General features: G+C 44.1%; 1 protein-coding gene and 1 pseudogene across 3 annotated transcripts; both read right to left on the reverse strand.

The window, feature by feature from the left end:
- Nucleotides 1-56: 56 nt before the first annotated feature.
- LOC120063165 (cytoplasmic tRNA 2-thiolation protein 1) lies at nt 57-4792 on the reverse strand. 3 transcript variants are annotated; one of them, XM_039013364.1, is made up of 4 exons: nt 4646-4770; nt 3818-4318; nt 2904-3442; nt 57-2348 (listed from the first exon to the last, which is right to left on the reverse strand). In XM_039013364.1, exons 2-3 carry the CDS (start codon nt 4311-4313, stop codon nt 2907-2909), a joined length of 1032 nt encoding a protein of 343 aa, XP_038869292.1. In that variant the 5' UTR covers nt 4314-4318; nt 4646-4770; the 3' UTR covers nt 57-2348; nt 2904-2906. The 3 variants fall into 3 exon arrangements, with proteins under 3 accessions (XP_038869292.1, XP_038869294.1, XP_038869291.1); XM_039013366.1 differs by having other exon boundaries at nt 57-3442; nt 4753-4792; XM_039013363.1 differs by having other exon boundaries at nt 57-3442.
- A 482-nt stretch (nt 4793-5274) lies between these two features.
- Nucleotides 5275-6837, reverse strand: LOC120063591 (annotated as a pseudogene).
- Nucleotides 6838-18286: the final 11449 nt, after the last annotated feature.

The raw sequence follows: 18286 nt of genomic DNA on the forward strand, positions 1-18286 counted from the left end.
TACGTGTAAGAAAACTCGTGAAGAACGTGTCAGAGAGACTAAATCAGAAGAAGCCATGCAAAAGTTGAATAGCTTTAATATACAGTTACCATACAAAATACACTTGTATTTCAATCATCAGCTGACAGAAGTTTCATAATGCACTGACTCACTGACCGCATAGCTGAATGTAAATTGCATTTGGATTCCAGAAATTGCAAAATATATTTTTAATCATTCTCACTTCCCCATTTAGACCCGATCCACAGCCTGCTGAACCGCTACCCTCTAGAACAGCAGTCTCAAACTCATTACACAGAGGACAGAGTGTCTGCAGGTTTTTAGTTTCAATTAAGACCTAGACAACCAGGTGAAGGGAGTTCCTTACTAATTAGTGACCTTAACTCATCAATAAAGCACAAGGGAGGAGCAAAAACCCGCAGACACTCTGCCCACCTTAGAATGAGCTCGACACGCGCTCTAGAAGGCAGAGACAGTACAGGTGCATCAAAGCGGGGACCGAGAGACTGAAAAACAGCTTCTATCTCCAGGCCATCAGCCCGGTACCCTGCCCTGAACGTTAGACACTGTCACTACCCGGCTACCACCCGGTACTCTACCCTGCACGTTAAAGACTGCAGCCCTATGCACATAGTCACTGAACACTGGTCACTTTAATAATGTTTACATACTGTATTCTAGTCATGGCTCATCCTATATAACTACTGCTGTACACACCTTTCTATTCATATACTGTCTATACAGATCATTTACAGTTGCGGCCAAATATACATTGGCATCCTTGGACTTTTCTTAAATTATTCCCTATTTCAGATCTGGACTTTTCGCTGGCCACTCCAAAACAGTCCAGCATCTTTTGTTGAACCATTTCTGGGTGCTTTTTGTTGTGTGTTTGGGGTCATTGCCCTGCTGGAAGACCCACAACCTTCAATGCAGAGACCGCTTTTGGATGCCGGGTTGTACATGGGACTCCAAAACACTTGATAATCTGCTGATTTTATGATGCTTGCACATTCAAGGCCCGAAGGTACCTGAGGCAGCAAAGCAACCCCACAGAATCATCAGACCTCGCTCATCTTTGATTGTAGAGAGTTCTTTTCATTGAATGCTTCATTTGGTTGTCAGTAAAAACACCACAGAACATTTCCCCCAGGATTTTGCCTTGTTTGGAGAAGTTCCACCAGGCTTTCTTGTCTCCCAGCAGTCGTGTCTTACTATGTTTACCAATGACCAAAGCATTCAAAGAAAACAACACACTCCAATCAAAAATTGTGGAGGTTCGAAAAATGCTGTGGGGTTGCTTTGCTGCCTAGGAAACTGTGTGTGTGTGTGTGTGCAAGACATGATGTAATCAGCAGATTACCAAGGTGTTTCAGAGTCCAATAATCATCCAGTGTCCAAAAAAATCTGTCTCTGTTAAAGGTTGTGGGTCTTATAGAAGGACAATGACCCCAAACACACATCAAAAGTACCCAGGAATGGTTGCTGGACTGCTCAGGGCCCGGTTTCCCAAAAGCATCTTAAGGCTAAGTTCATAGCTAGAACCTTCATAGGAGCATCGTTAAAATCTCTGAGCCGTTTCCCCAAAACCATCGTTTGCATTAAAAACACTCGTAATCTAACACCTGCCTCAGACCACTCGCACGACCGCTAGGTTTGTCGTTAAACGCTTTTTTTTGCCCTCCCGTTATACAGAGGATCTCTGCTAAACCCTGAATCACATGGTTTATCCGTCTCTCTGTAACCACCGATAACTTCAGAACAACGTTGACTACAAATACAAAGTTGCCAATGTCTTTGCAATTGATACAAACAATCGACGTATACAAAGATGCTTCACATTACAACCGAGATGACTGCATTCAAATAGAAATACAGTAGCCTATAGGCCTCTTTCAATCATATTGAAATACATTTCATGTTCAATTAATTGACTTCTATTTTGCTATTTGTAACCTACTGTCCAATTTTTTCCTCAATATATTTCATGATGTACCAAATCTTGATTTAGTGCATTATTATAGGGTGAGCATTAGAATATGCCGCCTCAATATTTGTAGCCTTAGGTGATAATATCTCTAAGAGCTGATCCGTTGTCAGTATTGTGGAATAATTCTAATGTTAAGGTCAGATTCGAATGGAGAATTCTGATCCGAGAGCAGCGTTACCTTTTCTTTTGATTCTATCAGTATCGTCACATGCCTCAACGACGCACATAGTGAGCGTTCTCTCTGCGTGGTGTTTTGGGAAACTCATGTTACATCTTCAGCCGTTGTAGGAAAGATGCATCGTTAATATACTCGTAAGCCTAAGTTCCATCGCTGTTGGGAAACCGGGCCTGGAGTGGCCTGTGAAAAGAAAAGATCTGAATCACATCCATAACCTATGGCGAGAGCTGAAAACAACAGTTGGTGGAGGGCACCCCTCAAACATTGAAGAATTAGAGCAGTTTGCTGCTGAAGAGTGGGCAAATTTGCTAGTAGGAAGGTGCAGCAAGCTCATTGATAACTGTCAACTATGCTTATTGTAGCTATCTGGGCCTAGGGCAGTGAAACCAAGTACTAGCTCCGGGGTGCCAATCATTTTGTCCATGCCATGTGTCTTTATTTTCTAAATTACAATTGTAAACTTAAGTTTACAAAAATAAAATTGGTTCTGCAATGTTGAAATCCAATAGCAAGGTGTGGATATCTGTGTACACGACCAATAACTTTGATTTGAGTGGCTGACAAGGGAAAACGCTGGCCACTCTTTCATTAGAGGCAACGTAACATCCCTACTTCAACTCAAAGCTGAACCTTTAAAACAACTCAACATCTGGTTGACTCATCTTGGGTCACTCATTTCAAAGTGTCACTTAACAGAAACAGTGGTAGTGATCCTGAGATGTTCTGCCTATTCACCTCTCAGAAGTCCACAGCCTTGAGCTTCCTCTCCTCTTCCTGGGTCAGAGGCTGCTGTGAGAGGATCTTCTCGTGGAGACGGTGGTGCTTTCCAATTCCTAGTCTGGGCAGGCCGCGGTTCAGGCCCTCCAACAGCACACAGGACTTACACAGCGCCTGGCTGGAGATGTAGCCACAGCGGCCGCAGGTCCCCTGAACGGGCATCTTCACGCCCTCCCTCACTGACAGGTTCTCCCCAGAGTGGATGACGTCCATGATGGCGCTGGGCCGCACAGCCTCCAGGTCTTTCAGGAAGGTGCGGGCGTGGCCTCTGTAAGCGTTGGGGGAGTAGATGCACTCTGTGGAGAAGTAGTCCAGCTTCTTGAAGTAGGCGTAGAGGACAATCTCCTTCTCGTAAGCGTATTTGAGGGGCTTGCAGCGTGGCACCACCCCCTCGCCCTCGCTGGATGTGCTGATAGCAGTGCAGCGACGCAGACGGGCGATGTCTCCTCGGAGGACATTCATCAGAACTGTCTCTGCCACATCGTCAGCGTTGTGACCTGAAAACAGAATCAGACACACACAGGAACAGCATTTTAAAATCAGTCCCTCCAGGATTTCACAGAGATTGTTTGTGATAGTTGCAGGCCAAAATGCTTGATTTTGCTGAGGCAATGATTACATTTTGCATGGCAATTTGTGCTAGTTTGATCTAATTTGTCACGAAAATGCACTGACGAAGTTGACGTGTTGCTTGATCAAACCATTTTATGCTGTAAAAGTATAAAATGGTTGATTGGTTAAAATTGAGAGCCCCTTTTTGTAGTGCGCTGATGGAAGAATCGCAAAATTCCGGAGGGACTATTTTAAAAAGTCCACCTCATCTAAAATAAGAGATAAGCTTGATCAATGAGAATACTTTTGTTATAAATTACCTGTACATATCTTATCAACCTTCAGCATCATGGCTCCCCTGTCCAGCGCCTGCCTTCTGAACACTCCACAGAAAGTGCAATTGTTCTTCAGTCCAACCTGCTTCACTATGGCATCCATGGTCCAGCCATACAGCTCCTCATAGGATACAATCTTCAGAGGCAGCTCATACTGCTGCTGGTTCCTCTTCACCGTCTCCAAGGAGTCGTCACGGTAACCTGTGATGCCCTCATCCACTGACAGTAGCAGTAGTTTCAGGCCGTAGTTATAGCGCTCATTTAGGACTTTCATGACATGTGCCAGCACAGTGGAGTCCTTCCCACCCGAGGCACCAATGCCCACAGTTTCTCCATGTTTGAAGAGCTGCGCTGAGACTATTGTCTGATGCACCTCCTCCTCAAAGGCCCAGAAGAAGCATTCTTTGCACAGGGAATGGGCCGTTTTTGGACGTTTCAGCACTGCACGCTTCTCAGCACAACTGCTACAGAGGACTGGCATGTTAACTGTGGATGACAAGAGAGTTTGCTACATGAAGGCAATAGCATAAATGACCCCTTACAAGGTTGAAGTATTTATCTGTTATACGAGTTATAGGATGTCAACAGACTACTAGATAGCTAAGGGTTCTGCAGAATACTGGACAACCTGTGCAATTAACAGTTATCTAGCTAGCTAGCAATAATATGCCCGTTTCGGTTAGTTATCTAGCTAGTATCACCTACTTTGATGAGCGGCTTAATAGATACAGTAACGTCAGCTTGAAAGTTAGCTAAATATGCTAGCTAGATAGCAGTTACTTAAACGGTTCTAAAAGTATCGAAATGCTTTACCAAACTCCAATTGAACGTATGTAAAGTCTCATCCAGACTATCTAGCAGTGATCGTAGGCTGTGTAATATGTCTACACTTGTTGCTAATAGTATTTTACCGACGCTACCTCATGTTCCTCTTTCTTTTCCGGTGTTTTTTTCATTACAGGAAATGATGTCAATGCTTGGCGGGTAACCAATCACAGCATACTATTATAATAATACAATACTGGATTCCTCTGTAACGTTTTGTTTCACGTAATGATGAGGTTCGACATTATCTGTAGACTTTTAAGGAGCTCATATGAAATTGGACCAAGTCACATATTCAGTTTTAAATTTGATACCATTACAATTATTCATCATCCAATCACTCTCCCACCTACATATTTTGGTCTGGAAAGCAATAGATGCTGTTGTGGCTCAGTAATTGAAAGGTACACTTTCTGTTCAGATAAACAATACAGGAGAACAAAGTTGAGTCACACGACCACTTGAAATGTAAGCAACAAGGATTTATTAGTTTGCTTTAAAGGATGGTGCTATGGAAACAATGGCAATAGGCATCAAATGCAATTTTGAGTAGGTGAGGGGGGAGAAGTGTGTGAAGGAGCAGGGTTGCAGGGGTCAGGGCTTGGTGCAGGAAAGAGTCATTTAAGCTTAGTTGGCGCCGGCGGCAGGGTGAAAAGCTCCCCTCTGGTGCCACTGCATGTCTCGGATGCGCCTGACAGATTGGATCTGAGGGAACTGGGCACCAAACTCAGCACTGTCCTTGTATTCACCCTTTTCAAACAGGTACTGATAGCCTCTGTAGCCAGGGTACTGGTACCCCACCCAACTGGTACACAACCAACAGAGGCGTGAGAGTCATGGAATGGGAGAGAAACAAAAATTAGAAAAGTATTTAGAGAAGAAAGCCGTGGAGAAAAGATCAATACATGTAATTAGGAGAAAATAGCAATATGGTAATGTTGGGGCAGATATAACTGCTGTTGGCGGACAGACTCACGTGCCACTCTGAACTCTGACAGAGGAGACCTTCTCTTGGTATCCGTGTGCGTGGAAGCTGGGGACATCATCATCTATGATCTCGATCTTCTTCCCCGCGAAACTGGGGTTTTCATAAAGGACAATCTTGTGCTCCTGGCTGTCCTGTGAGGAGAATAGAAAACATCATAAGAAATGATCACAGAGAATCTACAAAGTGGTTGATTTGTGTTGTAGTAGCGAAGGGGGTGCTGTGTTACCACTTTAATGGGGCGGAATGCAAAGATATTGTCGCTACGTCTGCTGTTGGTCCAGGAATCCCAGCGAGGATACTCCCCCTTCTCAAACACATACTGCTCCCCCTTACAGTTAGCCTGCTCGTATCCCACCCATCTGAGAAAGCACAGACGAGTAAAGGTGAGGAGGGCACAAGGTGATGGAGGGGGAAAGTGAAGGATGACAAAAACAAGATTAAAGGTGAATGAACATACTGTGCCTTGTGCACAATGTAGTGACTATATTTGTGTTATGGAATGGTTTGGAAGTGTTTGTTTTCCTGTACAGAACCATTTTAATTTGTCCAATCACCAATCCCTTTTCTTTTTCTATTGTTTGACAATCACACCATATCTACCCCCCCACCACACACACAGACAATCACACACCTCTATCTAACCCACTTTGTTTGCGTCCGTCTATCATTCTGTTTCTTTTTACTTTAACTCATACTTCCTCTCTTTCTTTCCCTCTCTCTATCATACTATCTCTGAGCCACACTTACGGTCCACACAGCACCAGTATGGAGCCCACTTTCTCCACGCCTGCTTCCTGGAGGTTGTTACAGGGACCAGTCAGCTCATGGCAAGGCCCCTGGAAGTTCTCCTGTTCATAGATGATCAACTGTGGAAGACAGGGAGAGACAAAATGCATGTTTAGGTCTCCTTGCTATGCTCGGCCTGTCGGGATCTCAAGTTATATATGTATATATATATATATATATATATATATATATATATATATATATATATATATATATATATAAAAATCTTGCAGTGTGTCATTGTCCCTATCATGCCCTGCCCCACCATTACCCATCCTTCTTTCCTGCCCTCCTCTGCCCTGCCCTGCCCTGCCCTTCCTCTGCCTCCCCCTCTCCCCCTCACCTTGAAAGCACTAGTGCCTGGCTGCTGCTGCTTGGATGCAGGGTTCTGGTGGTCTGTGGCCATAGTGAAGCGGATGGGTTATGATGAAACTGTACAGAGAATAACATATTTTTAGGGTCCAGTAGTTTGCAGTTTGATAGGATAGTAGCAAAAACATGAAATAATAGTGCCAGAAAACCTGCAGTTAAATTCTGCACGAAGCTGGTTCTCTCATGTTTGTAAAAAAAGTCCCCTCCCAAAAAATATTCCAACAAAAACAGTTAAATTGAAACAGTCCTCATGTTAATCTATTTGTTTGTAAGTTACATAGTTTTATGTATAATGACAAAGAATTATGTTATCCCAACATGTAAAATTATAAACTAACCTATTTGTTTAAAAAATCTAGACAAAGTTGGATCAAATAATGTGGAGAGCAATGGATGTGAATCTCTTACCAGTACGTGTCTGTGCCAGTGTGTTTGTGATGGCATGCCGAGCTCAATATATACGGCGCGCTCAGGGGTGGAAACTCTGCCAACACTCCTCTGCATCCAAGCCACCCTCCAGATCAGCCTGCAATAGGCCGAGCAGATGGGACTGTGGGGTCACCGCTCTACCTGGCCCCCCTTCTCACTCCCCCTCAAAGTTATTTCATTAGTTGTCAATTTTGTCCAGCCGGTCATTGTTCGATATCCACATGATTCAGCACAACCAGTGCCAAGAGTCCCACACTTACAATGAGAGCTGCCTGTATGCCTGGACCACCAGAGAGGGAGAGAGTAAGAGGATGAGATAGAGAAGGGAGAGTGCCAAATTGATAGAAAGGGACTGATTTAACTCACAAAACCTGGTATTTCAGTTAACTCTTACATAGGAATAATGGTTAACATAGTAAACAGTCATTGGGTCGTTATTGGCAATAATTTCTATTGGAGATAATTTAGTTTATACATTTACATTTTAGTCATTTAGCAGATGCTCTTATCCAGAGTCACTTACAATTAGTGCATTCATCTTAAGATAGCTCGGTGAGACAACATATGCATCTGTTGGTCACAGATACCTTAAAAAAAGGTAGGGGCATGGATTAGAAAACCAGTCAGTATCTGGTGTGACCACCATTTGCCTCATGCAGCCCAACACATCTCCTTCGCATAGAGTTGATCAGGCTGTTAATTGTGGCCTGTGAAATGTTGTCCCACACCTCTTCAATGGCTGTGCGAAGTTGCTGAATATTGTCAGGAACTGGAACAGGCTGTTGGACATGTCAATCCAGAGCATCCCAAACAGGCTCAATGGGTGACATGTCTGGTGAGTATGCAGACCATGGAAGAACTGGGACATTTTCAGCTTCCAGGAATTGTGTACAGATCCTTGCGACATGGGGCTGTACATTATCATGCTGAAACATGAGGTGATGGCGGCGGATGAATGGCACAACAATGGGCCTCAGGATCTCGTCATGGTTTCTCTGTGCATTCAAATTGCCATTGATAAAATGCAATTGTGTGTTCGTTGTCTGTAGCTTATGCCTGCACATACCATAACCCCACCGCCACCATGGGGCACTCTGTTCACAACATTGACATCAGCAAACCGCTTACCCACACAACGCTATACAAGATGTCTGCCATCTGCCCGGTACAATTGAAACCGGGATTCATCCATGAAGAGCACACTTCTTCAGCATGCCAGTGGCCATTGAAGGTGAGCATTTGCCCACTAAAGTCGGTTACGATGCCGAACTGCAGTCAGGTCAAGAACCTGGTGAGAAAGAGGAGCAGACAGATGAGCTTCCCTGAGATGGTTTCTGAGAGTTTGTGCAGAAATTCTTCGGTTGTGTAAACCTACAGTTTCATCAGCTGTCTGGGAGACTCGTCTCAGACCATCCCGTAGGTGAAGAAGCTGTGTGTGGAGCTATTGGGCTGGTGTGGTCACACGTGTCTGCGGTTGTGAGGCCGGATGGACATACTGCCAAATTCTCTAAAACGACGATGGAGGTGGCTTATGGTAGAGAAATGGCATTCAGCATGCCAATAGCATGCTCCCAAAAACTTAGTGGCATTTTATTGGCCGCAGCACAAGGTACACCTGTGTAATGATCATACTTTTTAATCAGCTTGTTGATATGCCACACATGTCAGGTGGATGGATTATCATGTAAAATGAGAAATGCTCACTAACATGGATGTAAACAAATTTGTGCACAAAATTTGAGAGAAATACATTTTTTGTGCAAATGGAACATTTTTGGGATCTTTTATTTCAGCTCATGACACAGGGGACCAACACTTTACATGTTGCGTTTATATTTTTGCTCAGTATACATTTTCCCTCAAAATTAGTTATCAGCAAAGTCAGTGTTAGTAGGAAAAGACCAGAGCTGGAAGGATGAAGTGCTCAGGTTTGGGTGTAGGGTTTGAGCATAGCCTGAAGGTAGGGAGGAGCAGTGCCCCTTGTTTTACAGTGAAGTGAACAAATGTTAACAGAAATGTGCAAAAATAGATACGATCTTGCTACCATGGAAAGGTAAATACCTGTCTATTTGTGGAAAAATCACCCTGATTAATTATTTAATCATATCCATCCCAGTTGACCTATTTGCTTACGGCCATGTCTACGCTGAACGATTTGTATTTTAAATTATTTGAGCAAAATATATTTCATTTTATTTGGAAGGCAAGCCAGACAAAATAAAACATGCTTATTTATATAATTAATATGGGGGGTGAATTTCATAAATATTGAAGCATTAAACCTATCACGAAAAGCATCAGTCATACAAAAATTATACTTAAACCTGAACTGGTTCTCCAGTAGATTAGTACAAATGTTTCATCCCTTCTTCAAAAATGGCCTATTTCCCTTTACCCAGATTACAACCTCTCACCCCTTTTTCAAAATATTGCCCTTTCTAAAACAAGCCATAAAAACTGGTTGCAACTCCAGTTTCATCTTCCAGAAAAGACAGGTAGGGAACTTGTTTGTTTTTATTAAAGACCTAAATAAATACAAATATCAGTTTTACTTGAGGACCAAGATGTTGACCGCGGCGCCATACAAGTTGCAAAATAGTTGGAAAGAGATTTTCAATGTGCCGATTCCGTGGTACATGGTTTATGAACTGATACGCAAAACAACGCTTGAGTTTTTCTATTTAAATTATTATACAAAACTCTTGTCACAAACATAATGTTATGTATATGCGGCATACAACATTGTCAGCTTTGCAGATTTTGCTTTGAATAGACAGAAACATTAGATCACTTATTTTGGTATTGCTTCTTTGTAGCTTGTTTCTGATCACATTTTCAGGAATGGCTGAAAAAAATCACAACAATGATCTAAAATTAACCTTACAAATAGCACTGATGGGAGATTTGGAAAACCATAGTCAATCAATCAACAATATAATAATACTTTTAGTAAAAATATTTATCTTTAACTTACAATCTGTAGATACTATGTGATTAGACAGCTTCAGAATATGTGAAACATCACAGCACAGTTGAAAAATATATGGCTCATGGCAATCATATGAGGGCAGTTTATGGGTGGAATAGACTGAGAGTAGCTGAGGGATGGGTTTAAAAGCTCATGATCTAGAAAAGTTATGATGACTGAAAACACGATGTATAAGTACTATCTATCTAGATGTAATGTACAGTTGAAGTCGGAAGTTTACATACACCTAAGCCAAGTACATTTAAACTCAATTTTTCACAATTCCTGACATTTGATCCAAGTAAACATTCCCTGTCTTTGGTCAGTTAGGATCACCACTTTATTTTAAGAATGTGAAATGTCAGAATAATACTAGAGAGAATGATTTATTTCAGCTTTTATTTCTTTCATCACATTCCCAGTGGGTCAGAAGTTTACATACACTCAATTAGTATTTGGTAGCATTGCCCTTTAAATTGTTTAACTTGGGTCAAACGTTTCGGGTAGCATCCCATAAGCTTCCCACGATAAGTTGGGTTAATTTTGGCCCATTCCTCCTGACAGAGCTGGTGTAACGGAGTCAGGATTGTAGGCCTCCTTGCTCGCACATGCTTTTTCAGTTCTGCCCACAAATTTTCTATAGGATTGAGGTCAGGGCTTTGTGATGGCCACTCCAATACCTTGACTTTGTTGTCCTTAAGCCATTTTGCCACAACTTTGGAAGTATGCTTGGGGTCATTGTCCATTTGAAAGACCCATTTGCGACCAAGCTTTAACTTCCTGACTGATGTCTTGAGATGTTGCTTCAATATAGCCACATAATTTTCCTCCCTCATGATGCCATCTATTTTGTGAAGTGCACCAGTCCCTCCTGCAGCAAAGCACCCCCACAACATGATGCTGCCACCCCCGTGCTTCACGGTTGGGATGGTGTTCTTCGGCTTGCAAGCATACCCCTTTTTCCTCCAAACGTAATGATGGTCATTATGGCCAAGCAGTTCTATTTTTGTTTTGTCAGACCAGAGTACATTTCTCCAAAAAGTACGATCTTTGTCCCCATGTGTAGTTGCAAACCGTAGTCTGGCTTTTTTATGGCGGTTTTGGAGCAGTGGCTTCTTCCTTGCTGAGCGGCCTTTCAGGTTATGTCGATATAGGACTCGTTTTACTGTGGATATAGATACTTTTGTACCTGTTTCCTCCAGCATCTTCACAAGGTCCTTTGCTGTTGTTCTAGGATTGATTTGCACTTTTCGCACCAAAGTACGTTCATCTCTAGGAGACAGAACACGTCTCCTTCCTGAGCGGTATGATGGCTGCGTGGTCCCATGGTGTTTATACTTGCGTACTATTGTTTGTACAGATGAACGTGGTTCCTTCAGCCGTTTGGAAATTGCTCCCAAGGATGAACCAGACTTGTGGAGGTCTACAATGTTTTTTCTGAGGTCTTGGGTGATTTCTTTAGATTTTCCCATGATGTCAAGCAAAGAGGCACTGAGTTTGAAGGTAGGCCTTGAAATACATCCACAGATACACCTCCAATTAACTCAAATGATGTCAATTAGCCTATCAGAAGCTTCTAAAGCCATGAGATAATTTTCTGGAATTTTCCAAGCTGTTTAATGGCACAGTCAACTTAGTGTATGTAAACTTCTGACCTACTTGAATTGTGATACAGTGAATTATAAGTGAAATAATCTGTCTGTAAACAATTCTTGGAAAAATTACTTGTGTCATGCACAAAGTAGATGTCCTAATCGACTTGCCAAAACTATAGTTTGTTAACAAGAAATTTGTGGAGTGGTTAAAAAAAGGAGTTTTCATGACTCCAACCTAAGTGTATGTAAACTTCCGACTTCAACTGTATATCAAAATATCAAATTACTTTATTCTTGCTATTTAACTACTGTAAAAAATAAAATAAATTAAAGTGCCATGTATGTAAAATGTGTGTAGAATGTACATGTAACAACACAAGAAAATCTGTAAAAACAGCCTGTGTTAAAGTAAAATGATGCGGAAAAGGAGAAGAGTAGGTTCAATGCGTCAGTAGACAGAAGGGAGAAGGATTTAGCAGAAGGGAGAGATAATAGGATAGGAGAGAGTAGTGGTACAGAGAGAGCGAAGGTTGCGATGGATTGTGATGGCGCATGACCATCATTTACTCTAAGTGCAAGCAATGCATACTATCACAGTTTTCCTTTTACCAAAGATGGAAGCTTTCAATTCCAGGGGTCATCTGTAACAAGCTGACAAAAACGTTGACTTGACAAGCCAGCTTTCTCCAGTTGGCAGAAGGAAAGAGCAGAGTTGCACAATGTGAGCTGTCAACAAGAGGGTTTAGTGTTACACTGGTTGGATGCAGTGACTGGAGGAAATTGCATGTAGATATTATTGTCAATTGGTAGAAGTTAATAAAGTTGGTAGAGTATTTATAGTTGGTTGGAGGTAATGAATGTGACACAGTGGTAAACTGGAGCAGGGGTAGGCCCATGGTTGGAGAAATCAGAGGTAGACCTAGTGCTGCAACCTGGTCTCAGAGCATTTCGTATTATTCTGCAGGTAAATTGGAGTCACTCCATTTAGTATGATATGTTACGTTTCGTATGGTATGTATTAATTTGTGGATGTCCATCACCCATTTTTTATGATATGTTATGAATTACAATTCATAAGATATGTTATGAATTTGTAAAATGTACAATATGTTACTAATTTGCAAAATGTACAATCGTTACCAATTTTAAAACGTATGATATGTTATGAATTCTGGCTAGGTGGCTAACGTTAGCTAGGCTAGAGATTGTTGGTTAAGTTTAGGAGTTAGGTTAAAAGGTTAGGGTTAGGGGAGGGGTTAGCTAAAATGGTTCAGGTTAGGATTATGGGAAGTGTTAGCTAACATGCTAAGTAGTTGCAAAGTAGCTAAAAGTAGTAAGTAGTTGAAAAGTTGCTAAAATGCTACAATTGTCTGTGATGAGATTCTAGTCTTTGCCTTAAGTAACAATCTGTCTTACTCTTATGTAACCATACCAAATGTAACATATCATACTAATTTGAGAATCGCTGATTTACATTTACTATGTTACATCTAGTGTATGAGACTAGGCTGAGTGCACAGATGGAAATTGTGCTGTGCTGTGAATTGAATCAAATGCATTGCACTGGATAAACTTGGCTTAGGGTAAGGATTTGTGGGGTTGTGTCAACATGCACATGTTGGAATGGGGAAATGAATAGAGCAGAATGAGATATGTGGTTGAAATGTAGTTTATTGAATAGTAAATATATTGGCACTCAAAGGTATTTACACAACCCGATGCCTGTATGGGCTGAATCCAAGATGGAGATCCTTGACATTGACCACCTACCTGAACCATAGCCCCGTCTCTGTCTTCACCTGGAATACACTTTCTGATCATTTTCATCTTGAGTTAGTTTCATCAGCCACTTACAGTATTTCCTGACATTATGTAGGGTGATCAGAGGCAACACCAAAACACATCACTCAAACAACTTTCAAAAGAGAACTTCATACTTTTCAGTCGAAGGTGTTTGACGAAGGAGAAGAGTTTGCACACATCCAATATACTGGACATTTTGTCCGAATCATGCACCAGATGTAAGAGCCGGCGATTGGCTGCTCCTACGTATACAGTCGACTCCTGGTACTGTAATTAGGACATGTGCATAGACTGTTTACATGGGCTACATCGCAATTTGCAAGTACCAATTTGAATAGATTCTCTTCTATTACGTTGGACAACAGTGTAATACACACGTTCATGGTGGCAGTCCCAAGCAGTTGCATTGATTATCATGAGTTGTAGTGCAAAGATGGTGGGACCATTTCCTCCCAGGTGTCTTCTTGACCTCTGACCCTCATTCAAGATTGTCACTGTGTGCAGTACTCTAAATAGCAATGTTACACCTTAGCTTTCATATGGATCTAGACAGCACTGACCTGAAGGCATGTACAGTATCGCCAACCAAAGTAAATGGGAGTGGGAGTAATCCAATATGTAAAGTGCACGTAGAGGGGTTGAGTGATGCATTGAGGGATACCTATATAACAAATGGATATTCTTGCATAATAATACTGTATAGTTGTAAGGGCTGTCGCTCTCCTCATCCTCGGACGAGGAGAGGAGAGGAGAGAAGGATCATCAGACCAAAACGCAGCATTTGGGAAATAAGCCATCTCTTTATTTATAACGACGATGGCAACACGAAAAAACAAAACACTTTCAAATATACAAAACAAGAAAACGACGTTGACGAAACCTGAACATAAACTTACATAACTAAACGTAAACTCACGGACAGGAAACAGACGACATCAAAATAAACGAACAGCCAAACAGTCCCGTATGGTACATACATTCGACGACACAGGAGACAATCACCCACCACGAACACTGTGACAACGCCTACCTAAATATGACTCTTAATTAGAGGAACGCCAAACACCTGCCTCTAATTAAGAGCCATACCAGGCAACCCAAAACCAACACAGAAACAGAAAACATAGAATGCCCACCCAACCTCACGTCCTGACCAACTAACACACATAACAACTAACATAAATAGGTCAGGAACGTGACATTACCCCCCCCATAAGGTGCGAACTCCGGACGCACCAGCACAAAGTCTAGGGGAGGGTCTGGGTGGGCATCTAACCACGGTGGTGGCTCAGGCTCCGGGCGAGGTCCCCACCCCACCATAATCCATCCTAGCTTCCTCCCTCTAAGAATGTCCACCCTCTTTTTACCCCCACAAAATCCTCTTAATAACATCACTAATAAGGACAGCACCGGGACAGAGAGATAAATCAAGACAGAGGGATAGATAAGAATATAGAGGTAGATCAAGATAGAGAGGGAGATCAGGATAGAGGGGCAACTCCGGACTGAAAGGCAGCTCCGGACAGAGAGACAGCTCTGGACTGATGGGCAGTTCTGGGTATCTAGCCGTTTCAGGCTGAAGGGCAGCTCATGGCTGACTGACGAATCTCGACGCTCATGGCTGGCTGACGGCTCTCGACGCTCATGGCTGGCTGACGGCTCTCGACGCTCATGGCTGGCTGACGGCTCTCGACGCTCATGGCTGGCTGACGGCTCTGGACGCTCATGGCTGGCTGACGGCTCTCGACGCTCATGGCAGGCTGACGGCTCTCGACGCTCATGGCAGGCTGACGGCTCTTGACGCTCATGGCAGGCTGACGGCTCTCGACGCTCATGGCGCTCTGACGGCTCTGGCTGCTCATGGCTCTCTGACGGCTCTGGCTGCTCATGGCTCTCTGACGGCTCTGGCTGCTCATGGCTCTCTGACGGCTCTGGCTGCTCATGGCTCGCTGGCGGCTCTGGCTGCTCATGGCTCGCTGGCGGCTCTGGCAGATCCTGTCTGGTTGGCGGCTCTGGCAGATCCTGTCTGGTTGGCGGCTCTGGCAGATCCTGTCTGGTTGGCGGCTCTGGCAGATCCTGTCTGGTTGGCGGCTCTGGCAGATCCTGTCTGGTTGGCGGCTCTGGCAGATCCTGTCTGGCTGACGGCTCTAGCGGCTCCTGTCTGGCTGACGGCTCTAGCGGCTCCTGTCTGGCGGATGGCTCTGTAGGCTCATGGCAGACGGGCGGCTTTGCAGGCTCATGGCAGACGGGCGGCTTTGCAGGCTCCTGGCAGACGGATGGCTCAGACGGCGCTGGGGAGACGGATGGCTCAGATGGCGCTGGGGAGACGGATGGCTCAGATGGCGCTGGGGAGACGGATGGCTCAGATGGCACTGGGGAGACGGATGGCTCAGGCCGGATACGGCGCACTGTAGACCTGGTGCGTGGTGCCGGAACTGGAGGCACCGGGCTAAGGATAAGCACCTTCCTACTAGTGCGGGGAGCAGGGACAGGGCACACTGTATTCTCAAAGCCCACTCTATAACTGATGCGTGGTACCGGCACTGGTGACGCCGGGCTGAGGACAAGCACATCAGGATTAGTAGGGGGAGAAGATACAGTTTGTACAGGGCTCTGGAGACGCACTGGTAGCTTAGTGCGTGGGGCCGGAACTGGAGGCACCGGGCTAGATACACGCACTACAGGGAGAGTGCGTGGAGGAGGAACAGGGCTCAGGATACGCACTGGTAGCCTAGTGCGTAGTGTAGACACTGTAGGTACTAGGCTGGGGCGGGGAGGTGGCGCCGGAAATACCGGACCGTGGAGGCGTACTGGTACTCTTGAGCATTGAGCCTGCCCAACCTTACCTGGTTGAATACTCCCGGTCGCCCGACCAGTGCGGGGAGGTGGAATAACCCGCACCGGCCTATGTAGGCGAACCGGGGAAACCATGCGTAAGGCAGGTGCCATGTATGCCGGCCTGAGGAGACGCACTGGAGACCAGACGCGTTGAGCCGGCCTCATGACACCTGGCTCAATACCCAATCTAGCCCTACCAGTGCGGGGAGGTGGAATAACCTGCACTGGGCTATGCACTCGTACAGGAGACACCGTGCGCTCTACTGCGTAACACGGCGCCTGCCCGTACTCCCGCTCTCCACGGTAAGCCTGGGAAGTGGGCGCAGGTCTACTACCTGCCCTTGGCCCACTACCTCTTAGCCCCCCCCCAAGAAATTTTTGGGTGTTACTCACGGGCTTTTTGGGCTTCCGTGCAAGACGCGTTCCCTCATAACTCCGGTTCCTCTCTCTCTTTTCCTCCACTCTCCGAGCTGCCTCCAGCTGTTCCCATGGACGGTGATTCACTTTTGCCCATGGTCCTTCTCCGTTAAATATTTGCTCCCAACTCCATAAGTCCTGTATACTTCCCCGTTGCTCCAAATTACGCTGCTTGGTTCTGGATTCTTGGTGGGTGATTCTGTAAGGGCTGTCGCTCTCCTCATCCTCGGACGAGGAGAGGAGAGAAGGATCATCAGACCAAAACGCAGCATTTGGGAAATAAGCCATCTCTTTATTTATAACGACGATGGCAACACGAAAAAACAAAACACTTTCAAATATACAAAACAAGAAAACGACGTTGACGAAACCTGAACATAAACTTACATAACTAAACGTAAACTCACGGACAGGAAACAGACGACATCAAAATAAACGAACAGCCAAACAGTCCCGTATGGTACATACATTCGACGACACAGGAGACAATCACCCACCACGAACACTGTGACAACGCCTACCTAAATATGACTCTTAATTAGAGGAACGCCAAACACCTGCCTCTAATTAAGAGCCATACCAGGCAACCCAAAACCAACACAGAAACAGAAAACATAGAATGCCCACCCAACCTCACGTCCTGACCAACTAACACACATAACAACTAACATAAATAGGTCAGGAACGTGACAATAGTAGCACATGCCCACAATGTTATTATTGTAATGTGTCATCTACTCTACCATAGCACATTTCAAACAGACAAAACTATTATGGGATTTCATTGAAACCTGAACATTTCACCATGATGACCATCAATACTCTCAAAATAAAGGTTTATTTTTTTACACTGTATCAGTGTCAAGTTCTGCTTCCATCACAGAGAGCAGAAGAGCACATTGATGCAGGCCTCACCTGAGCCAGTTACAGAGAATGAGAAGAATGACCCACCCCTGAGGGGCTGGTCTACCCTCTATGAATAGAGGCCTCTATTCAGACCCAATGCGCAAACATCCCTCCCTGTCAAGTGTTTGACCACGATAGGACAATACCCATATTTGATTGATAGTGGATATGTTGTTCATAACCATTTAAATATGATGAGTAGTCTAAGAACTTCCAAGCTGATCTAGGGTGTAATCATTAGTCCAACAGTTGCTTCCGTTTAAGAAATATTTTTCAATAGAATCGAAGACACCCCTGGTCACACGCAAACACAGTTCACTTTCATAGCAGCCATATACAAACAGCATGATCATTTTGCTCATTGTAGAATTCCTTCTCGCATCTACGCGCTCTCCTCGGCTCACATTTCCCCTTCACGTGTGGACTTCAGAGCACAACACATTAGCTGTCTGTGACCAGGCAAAAATAACTTTCCAAGCCAAACCTTAAATCATAACCACTAACCGCCACACACAGCCTACATCGTT

The sequence above is a fragment of the Salvelinus namaycush genome, chromosome 18 (genome assembly GCF_016432855.1).
Source record: "Salvelinus namaycush isolate Seneca chromosome 18, SaNama_1.0, whole genome shotgun sequence".
NCBI classification, from domain to species: Eukaryota; Metazoa; Chordata; class Actinopteri; order Salmoniformes; family Salmonidae; genus Salvelinus; species Salvelinus namaycush.